General features: G+C 41.3%; 2 protein-coding genes across 2 annotated transcripts in view; both read left to right on the forward strand.

The window, feature by feature from the left end:
- The window catches only part of rpusd1 (RNA pseudouridine synthase domain containing 1), a 426,852-nt gene that overhangs the window by 288,219 nt on the left and 128,633 nt on the right, over nucleotides 1-10,000 (forward strand). The window lies entirely within an intron of this gene.
- LOC311054677 (caskin-1-like) overlaps nucleotides 1-10,000 on the forward strand; it is a gene marked incomplete at its 5' end in the record, with an annotated part of 42,208 nt that overhangs the window by 12,761 nt on the left and 19,447 nt on the right. Inside the window, 3 exons of the mRNA XM_084070681.1 lie at nucleotides 4,571-4,660; nucleotides 5,775-5,890; nucleotides 7,667-7,751. Coding sequence (XP_083926807.1) covers nucleotides 4,571-4,660; nucleotides 5,775-5,890; nucleotides 7,667-7,751 — 291 coding nt within the window. The remainder of the gene's footprint in view (nucleotides 1-4,570; nucleotides 4,661-5,774; nucleotides 5,891-7,666; nucleotides 7,752-10,000) is intronic.

Raw genomic sequence — 10,000 nt, forward strand, 5'->3', positions numbered from 1 at the left:
AAGGCAATCATTTTATGATTCGGCGTGCTCGCATAAGATACTTGCAGTTAGTGACGTGCATGTTAGTGAGCAGCTCTAAGGCACCGACTGGCCTTTGAGCTGGAGATGGTCCCCAGATGCTGTTCAGTGGCTGACCACTGCTCCTAATAGTTAGGATGGGTTAAATTAATGATTCATTCCCCGCAGGGATCAATCACTTCAAATTGCCAAAGGGCAATTTGAAGTGAAGTTATTTGTTTTTAGAATAGATACAGTGCAGAATAGATACAGTGTCAGGGGAAGAGACATTTTGCCTAGAAGTTTGACTCGCCTGCTCTACACAGTAGGGAAATCTTGTACACTGACTACTAATATTAAAGTGTTATACATTGTAGATGTACTGTAGGGCTGGCTACACAACACAGCTACATTCTGAATGTTCATTCAACTCATAGACCCTTATAGGGGAGTTAAACAATATTATTCTATTTGACTTTAGACCTGTGTTTGCCTGAGTTTAGTTTTTTTAGTTGGGAGTCTTGGTTATTTTATCCCTCATTGTTTTTTCCTATCCTTTTTGTTGTTGTTAGTGTTCGTTCTCTCCTCTGTCCCTGTCACTAGGACAACTCAGTCCACACTCACACACACACAAATGCATACATACGCACGCACATACACACATGGACCACATGCATCAATCTCTCATTTGCACATTGTGTGTGCGTTTGTGTGGATGTGTGTGTGTGTGTGTGTGTGTGTGTGTGTGTGTGTGTGTGTGTGTGTGTGTGTGTGCGCGAGCATTCAATTTCTGAAGTGTTCCTGTCTCCTGTGTTGTCGTCACCTCTGAGCACAGTCTGTTAACCACTTAAAGGAGAATTCCCGACTAGCCTTTTTCTTACCTTTATATGATGTTATTATATCCTAGCTAAAAACATGAGCAGATGGGCTAAATCGCGTATTTATTTATTTATGTTGATGTCTGACATTCATATTGACAGAAAACTCTCCACTGTGTTAGTGTTAGAGGCGCCCCTCCGGACAAGCTCACAACGTGACGCGTTGCGTCACGTTGTGAGCTTGTCGATCGGCTATTTTCAGCGAAAGCTTTCCCCTCAATACGGATGTCGGGGTTTAAGTGGTTAATGTCACCTTTCACATGTATCCACCTTTATCCACCTCATGCTAGAGCTTGAACGTGGTGAACTGTGTGTGCGGGTGCATGTGTGCGTGCATGTGTGCGTGCATGTGTGTGTGCGTGCATGCGTGCATGTGTGTATGTGTGCGTGCACGCGAGCACATGAATGTATGAGTACAAGGCTGCAAAATGTGTATCGAGTTGACTGTGTTGAGCGTTTTTAAACCTGAGTGTCCCAAATCTGCAATTTTTAGTGTATAAGACCTACATTTCGAAAAAAGGCTCAACAAGAAGAGAATTTGAATGTTATTTGGTTGCTCATTCATGTGATGTTTTTTGCAAGTTGTGCTTTGTTCTACCAGAAAACAAGGGAACTCTATATAATAACCATTTCATTGTTTCAGAAAAGCTATCCAACTAAATGTGACCTTATTTTTTCCCGATAAAGTTATGAGTGGGTGACATTTCCGTCCTGGCTCAGAGTGTGGTCGTTAAATCCATGACAATGACTACTGTATATTGTCATGGTCATAACTGTTTGTAATTTCCTCGTGGAACTTCTCTCATGGTTAATATAACACATTACAGTGCAACGCAATTGTGAGCTTGTAAATCAGCCATTTGGGAATTAGGTTAGAAACCTGTCATGTTGTCCTGCAGGTAAGGCTGTTCACCGACCGTGGACAATACCGTGTATTTTACAGGTTGCTTTCACATGCACTACTTTGCATCACCCTCACGATATGTTCTTAGATCTCATGATCACTAGATTCAATGCATCTTGAGTGACATGTTTTCTCACAGTTAGTCAGTCAGGGTTGTGTGATCGTTAACTTGTAGCCAGCTGTGTCAGTCACTCACTCACATTCTATGGCTCAAAATATCAAAGTTCTCCATTTGGGCCTTTTAATTGGAGTGACCTTCACACTCCAGACAGAGCAACAGACTGACTCACTCTCTATTCTCTGTCATGAACTGTCTGTCAGCTAACATCTCTTTGAAATGTTCCTCACATACCCTATTTCTCCTTTAATTACATCCCCTTGGCCATATTCCTCTCCCGAACTCACTCTAAATCTATCCTCACCAAAAAAAAAGAGAAAAGAAAAATGAATTGAAGCTTGTTCTGAGCTTACACTTGTTGCACGTTGCTATGGATATGTGTTTTCTAAAGGTGTAAAAAAAAAAAAGCAGATGCATGTAGACTATGTCAAGCGTGAATTTGAATGGGTGGAAAATGGCTTCATACTGTATATTGTAGGAGCAGTGGCATTAAGTGAAAGCAAAGCATACTGTGATAGTACTCTGTACAATCCTGAGTGTTAATGTAATGCTGAGAGTGTAGAAATACTAATATAACCAGATGGACCATAAGACAGATGCTACTGCAGGTCTGATGTTTATCTGGTATCCTAGTGTCTTTGAAGCACAACATTGTTCTCTTTGCACTCCACTTATGTGACTATTTACCTTGTTGTTTGTTACATTTACTCTGATTTTGCACTTGTAAGTGACTCAGACTGGATAAGAGTGTCTGCTAAATGCCCTACATTGTTATAAATTGTAAGGGTCCATTTGGTTACATTTGTACACTCTCAGAGGTACAAATTGATAAATTAACACTGAGGAATTTACCGTGTTTGTGTACTAGCTTTTCCCCAAAACCTTTATCTGCCTTCCCAGTGGTCAAATCTAAACCATTTATGGCACCTTGATAAGATGGTTATAATGGTTTATGACAGACAAACACACTCTCCAAATGCACTATAGCAGTCCCATTATGACAAGAATTGCATATATAATCACACACTGACGGCTGTATTATATATGTATGTGTATGTACATTATGGCATATGTGTATATACACAGATATACATGTTATTAATCTATTTATGTACTATGGGTATATAAATGTATTCATATATCTATGTATTATATATATGCTGTCTTTTTTTCTCTGTGTGTGTGCGTGCCTGTTTATCTGTATGGGTGCGTGTGCGTGTGCGTGTGCGCGTGCGCGTGTGCGTGTGTGTGTGTGTGTGTGCGTGTGCGTGTGCGTGCGCGTGCGTGTGCGTGTGCGTGTGTGTGTGTGTGTGTGTGTGTGTGTTTGAGAGAGAGAGAGAGGACGTGTTTGCAGCCTAGATATAAAAACCCAGCTAGTTATGAATCCCCTTCTCTGCCCTTCATCCCTCAGCCCAGACCAGCACTCTTCATCAGCTCCTTTGTAATAGTAGTGTTTGGGGTTTGGGATAAATTAATGGGTGAGCAGTGAGCAGTGTCCTGAAGTCGTTGTAATGTCCCCCGTAATGTCTTATGATAACAGATTAACAGCCACTGTAGCTCCTTCTAAAGCTAGCGTCACCACAACAAGTCATCTGCTGCAATGCAGCTTCCTTTCTTTCCAGAGGAATTCAAATTAATTTGCCAGAAGGCGTTGGGACAATCTGTCAACCAGTGGTTTGAGCGACACGTGTTTTGAGTGACAAATTATGCCTGTTCAGTGTACTTTAATAGAAACTGCTGAAGAAAGACAAATGCCGGATTGATGTTTGATTGGGGTAGTTCTATAATTCCTAGAAGAAAAACAGGACTGCTACAGTATGGCATCAAATATTGAAAACAGTGTACTGTATGAGAGTCAGTAAACAATAACAACAAAAAAGTGTTATGGTGACTAAATTTAGATAAACATTTCATGAGTTCTTTTAGAAAGTAATTCTGTACTAAGCTACAGAAATATTACATTATACAAAATACGGACAAATCAGTAAGAAAAAGCAACTAGATGTCTACGCTGTTAGGTCAGGGCTAACTGTCTCTGAAATAAGCTGACATTAAGGAATTCACTTGATGTAATGAGTGGTGATATAGATTATTATGTAATTATAATAACTCTTTTGGTATGTATATTGGTAGCTCAAGGGTCACGTTTTTTGTAGCATATGCACTTAAAATACACCTTTTGCAACTTTTCAGACAGTGAAATTCTTGTACTTAGAGCCTCCTCAACAAAAAACAATATAATTCTCTTAATGAAAATAGTAATGATAACATTAGGCCTCACCAACCTGAGTCCATAGCTTTGTCACCTTTTTATTTACCACCATGTTATTTGTTTTGCCTAAGGCTTAATGCCAAGGCTTAACATAAAACATACATTACAAACAACACAAAACTAAATGGCTTTATACCAGCTTTTAAACCCTAATATACAAAAAGTACTAATAATATAAAGCTCATGAAGTGATTTATCGTATAGTAGCATGCAAGGACAGTTCCCGAGGCTACTAACAACCTTAGCCTAGCATTATTTGAGATCATTTAAACACGAGTTAATAAAGATGCTAAGATTAATACAAAATTGTTTAGGCCGAACGAATGAACGTTGTAGGGCCAGTGTCGGGGTTGGTTAGCAGCTAACGGTGGTGTTCTGTGTTGAAGGTTGTCGCGGTTCAGAGGCCAGTCCTCAGGGCTCCCCCACCCCATCTGGTGGGCCACACGGAGGCTCCAACGAGGAGATCTGGGTGCTCCGTAAGCCCGTGGCAGGTAATCAAGCCGTGCTGCGCTGAGCCCTCAGCCCCCCTCGTCCCCTATATATGACCTATGAACCCTTTCAGCAGAGGTTAAATAGTATCTGACGTCTGTTCAAAAAAGGCTGCAGTCACTGTCGATCGATGTGCGATCCAGTTTGTCTGCCCACCCCTTTGTGGACAGAGAGGTCTCAAGTGTCTGAATCTATAGTAACGCTCCAGCCCATTTGGTACCGCAGGAGATTCCAATGCGTGTAAGCCCATCATGTTCAGTAGTCACTGGGTCTGTTATTTTGAAGGATTTCAGATACTGTTTGGCTTGATTCTGTCTCTGAGCAGTTTCGTGTCATCCCTCCATCTTTGATCCAGCTATGCCCGGTTTGCTGGCCTTATATGTAGAACTACAGTCATACACATGGGTCTCTTCAGTTAATGTATGTCAGCCTGACTGTGTGTATGTATGTATGAATGTTTGTGTGCGTGTGCGTGTGCGTGTGCGTGTGCGTGTGCGTGTGTGTTTGTGTGAATAGAGAAAAAAAAGAGTTGCGTCCTGTTTTCTCTACTCGTGTCTATCACTCAGTCAGCCTGTCTGTCAGTCAGTCTGTCTGTCTGTCAGTCAGTCAGTCATACCACCAGTCACCATGGTACTCAGTCCACCCATCCATCATCCAGTCCATTCTGTCCGGTGTTTCTCTCCATCCAGCCATGCTGTATCACAATACTGCCCAGTGCATTTCAATGGAGAGTCATATCTGCGTGTACAACAGCATACACCTGGATATCAGCTAAGCCACTCACTGTGTGTGTGTGTGTGTGTGTGTGTGTGTGTGTGTGTGTGTGTGTGTGTGTGTGTGTGTGTGTGTGTGTGTGTGTGTGTGTGTGTGTGTGTGCGCGTGCGTGTGTGGTTGTGGATGCATCCATCTCTCTGTTGGTGGGTATGTCTGAATGTACTGTATGTCTGTGTGTGTGCATGCATGCACATATGCATGTGTGTGTGTGTGTGTGTGTGTGTGTGTGTGTGTGTGTGTGTGTGTGTGTGTGTGTGTGTGTGTGTGTGTGTGTGTGTGTGTGTGTGTGTGTGTGTGTGTGTGTGTGTGCGTGCGTGCGTGTGCGTGTGGTTTGTGTAACAGGTGGTGACCGCAGCAGTTTGGGTAGTTCTGGCAGTGTGACCAGTGTGAGGTCATCAGGCAGCGGTCAGAGTGCTGGCAGTGCACACATCCTCCACGCACAGGCGGAGGGAGTTAAGGTAGGTTGCACACACATACACACACACACACACACACACACACACACACACACACACACACACACACACACACACACACACACACACACATATACCATATTATGGTACTTCTCTGCTGAATGTGTAAAACAGTTGTAGGCCTGTCACAATTATTACATAATCGTCGAATCGCAATTATTTTATATAATCGCAATTATTTTTGCATAATCGTCATAATCAATTAAATGTTAAAAAATGTCATATCTTTTCAAAACATGGCAAAAATAGTGCAAATAGCAGATCTATAAGCTCGTTTTGAGGTTAAAGATCGGCTATTTCCACTATTAATGTTTATTTTTAAGTATAAAGTAATTAAATATGTGTTATTTGTCATATCTGCCCTGTGCAACTTTTGTTTACGAAAGATAAAAGCCAAACAGAAATGTCATTTTTATTCATAATGTTCCATTAATTCTCAACGACCGCAATTATTTGAGTGATAATTAACCGTCAACTTAAATTTGTAATTGTGTCAGCCCTAAACAGTTGGCAAAACTTTATATCCTGCTCAAGCCACCACATCAATTATCCCTTCACCAGATCCACAACAACACACTACTTTTATAGCAGGGGTGCTGTCTCATCAAACTGCAATGAGACACTTTCCGTTGCTGTTGGGCAGAAACCTTGTATGTCCAAAACCGTTACTTTTTAATCAGTATTTCAAAAACATTAAAGGGTCTACACCATGAATTTTAACTTTTTCTTCATTTTTGAGTGTTTTTGGTCTCCCCCACCTCTCTTCTGTTCCAACAAATACCCGACTTCGAGCATGCAGGCTTTCATAGGCTATCTGTGGTTTTTATGTAAATTGGTCTGAAAACAGTCCATCAGATTTGTTCCCCCTGCCTACGTCACGTCTGGGAACAATTCTTCCCGTTTTTCAGTTCCAACCAAAAAAAAAAAAAAAAGAAATCTTAAAAATGAAAAAATGAAAAAATCTTTTTTTTTTTTTTTTTTTACTTTTTCCACACAGAACCAGGAGATAACATGCATACAAACTGGCTCAATAGCGCCCCGTGCCAAACAGGACAATGTGGTATTGCAGGTGAAAGTGCTTTATAAGCCAGAGAGAAGTTAGTTGGAATGAGTATATCTGAGGCTTGATTTAGGCTCAAACCTTTTGAAAAACGTTTGAGGGACATAAACAATATGATATTAAATATTATTATTATTTTTTAAATTCATGGTAGACCCTTTAAAAATAGTGACAATAGCTGCGATTTGACACGTTGTGACGCGTTGTGAGCTTGTAGATCTGCTATTTTCGCTACTTTTGTGCGACACTCTTGCATGATACTGTAAGTAGGTCCTTAATGTGAAAAGTTTAAATGTGGAAATATGAGGTTTCTGCCTAACATTAACGCTTTTTTAAAAACTACGGTACTTTTAAAACGGTCACACAGCAGAAAAGAGGCCCATCATGTGTCTAGCCCAGACAGAATGGAGCATGTGGTCCCCATTGAGGCCGAGGCCATTCTGCTGTATCCAGCTCCCTGACAGAGACAATCAGATATGTGTCATGGCTCATGGAAGCTACAAAAGTCTGGTTACAGGGGAGCTATGTGAAGGAAGTCTCAGCAGAGTAAAAGAAGAAGAAGACTTTAGTACTCATAGACATACAGGCACATTGTATTATGTGTGCAGTTCTTACGCTGATGACATTTTGTGTGTGTGCGTGTGCGTGTGCGTGTGCGTGTGCGTGTGTGTGTGTGTGTGTGTGTGTGTGTTGTTTAGCTCTTGGCCACGGTATTGTCCCAGTCAGCCAAAGCCAAGGAACACCTGCAGGAGCAGCATTCCAAGTCTATGGAACAAAATACAGGTAATACTATAATACTAGTTACTATAATACTAACACTGCTGCTACTATTACTTCTACTACTGACACTACTACTTTTACTTCTGCTACAATTGCCACTGTTACTGTTTACTTATAGTATAATAGCAGTAGTCTAAGTAACTAAGTACTCAAGTACTGTACTTAAGTAACATTTTGAGGTATTTTTTACTTTACTGGAGTATTTCTAATTTGCGGTACTTTTACTTCTACTCCACTACATCTCAGAGGCAAATGTTGTACTTTTACTTAATTGTTTGAAAACTTAGTCACTAGTTACTTTGTAATTATCAATTATTATATTCTAAGACATACATTAACCACTTCAGCCCTATTTTATACCTCGGCTATTTGAAAATAGCCGATCTACAAGCTCACAACGCGTCACATTGCGACGCGTTGTGAGCTTGTAGATCTGCTATTTTCAAACCTTTTAGTACTTTTACTTTTGGTACTTTAAGTACATTTTGATAGCAATACTTTTGTACTTTTACTCAAGTAAATTTTGAATTCCGGACTTGAACTTGTAACGGAGTATTTCCATATTGCAGTATTGATACTTTTACTTAAGTAAAATATCTGAGTACTTTTTCCACCACTGTATAATAGGCGTAAATAGGTCATGAAAAAGGAAAAGATAAAGATAAAGTCAGAGAGAAAGAAAGAGAGAATGGCTTGTGTTGGAAGATGAAATATATTGTGAAATAACTATCTAGAAAAAGACAACATGATAGAGTTTAGATCTTCAACAGGGGTTCCGGGACCCTCTGGGGGTCCTCAAAGAGTTACTACAGGGGGGTCGCCAAATCTTTGTGTGGTAGGATAATTGTTTTGTTTTGTTTACATTAACCACTTGAACCCTAGCATTCCTATTCTGGGGGGAACACTCTGTGATCAAATAGCTGATCTACAAGCTCATTACTTACTTACTTACTCCTCTTCATGCTGGATAGCACATAAGGTATTCACCAACGAACGCCAATGCTGTCCCCCAGCATCTGGTTCTTAGGTTTGATTTCTGTAGCAAGGTCTTTTTACGTGGCAGGGTCGCTGGCATTGCTGGCTTTAGGGAGGTGGGTGGTTAGTCCTCTCCCCAAAACCCATAGTCCTCTGGGCAGTGGATTACAGACTCACACCACATGAGACCAGACAGGTTGTGGGTTGTGTACAAGCTGCCCCGGCGCGTCAAGCCCAACCAACTCCTGTTACCATGTACAGTATGTGGCATTTTGCTAAATTCCCACTACTGGCAACGCGACACAGCTACAAGCTCATTCATGTAGATTAGCTATTTTTGGTGAAGAGGTTTGGGTTTAGAGGGAAAAAATAGCAGACCAAGTGCAGAGCCAAAGGTCAAGTTTATGAAGTATTTAGGGTTTAAGTGGTTAAATCTATGAAATCTATGAAAAAGTTTAATCAGAAAACGAAAAAAAGACATATGGTAAACTGTCACTTCCTCATGTGACAAAGTGACACTCCTTTGTCATCATTCATGATATTGACATTATGCACGCATGCGCACACACACACACACACACACACACACACACACACACACACACACACACACACACACACACACACACACACACACACACACACACGTGCGAGCACACAAACACACACTCACATACATACATACAAACAACACACACACACACACACACACACACACACACACACACACACACACACACACACACACACACACACACACACACACACACACGTGCGAGCACACAAACACACACTCACATACATACAAACAAACACACACACACACACACACACACACACACACACACACACACACACACACACACACACACACACACACACACACACACACACACACACACACACACGTGCGAGCACACAAACACACACTCACTCACATACATACAAACAAACAAACAAACAAACACACACACACACACACACACACACACACACACACACACACACACACACACACACACACACACACACACACACACACACACACACACACACACACACACACACACACACACACACACACACACACACACGTGCAAGCACACAAACACACACTCACTCACTCACATACATACAAACAAACACAAACACAACACGAATTGGCTGCCTTAGCAGACAGATGGCCAGGCCAGGGGATGTGGGAGTGTTTAGGAAGGATTGTAAAATGGATGTGGGTGGTTAAGGCGGTTCGTTACCATGAGAATGCAGATATCTGA

Source organism: Gymnoscopelus microlampas (genome assembly GCF_963454915.1).
Source record: "Gymnoscopelus microlampas genome assembly, chromosome: 11".
NCBI lineage: Eukaryota > Metazoa > Chordata > Actinopteri > Myctophiformes > Myctophidae > Gymnoscopelus > Gymnoscopelus microlampas.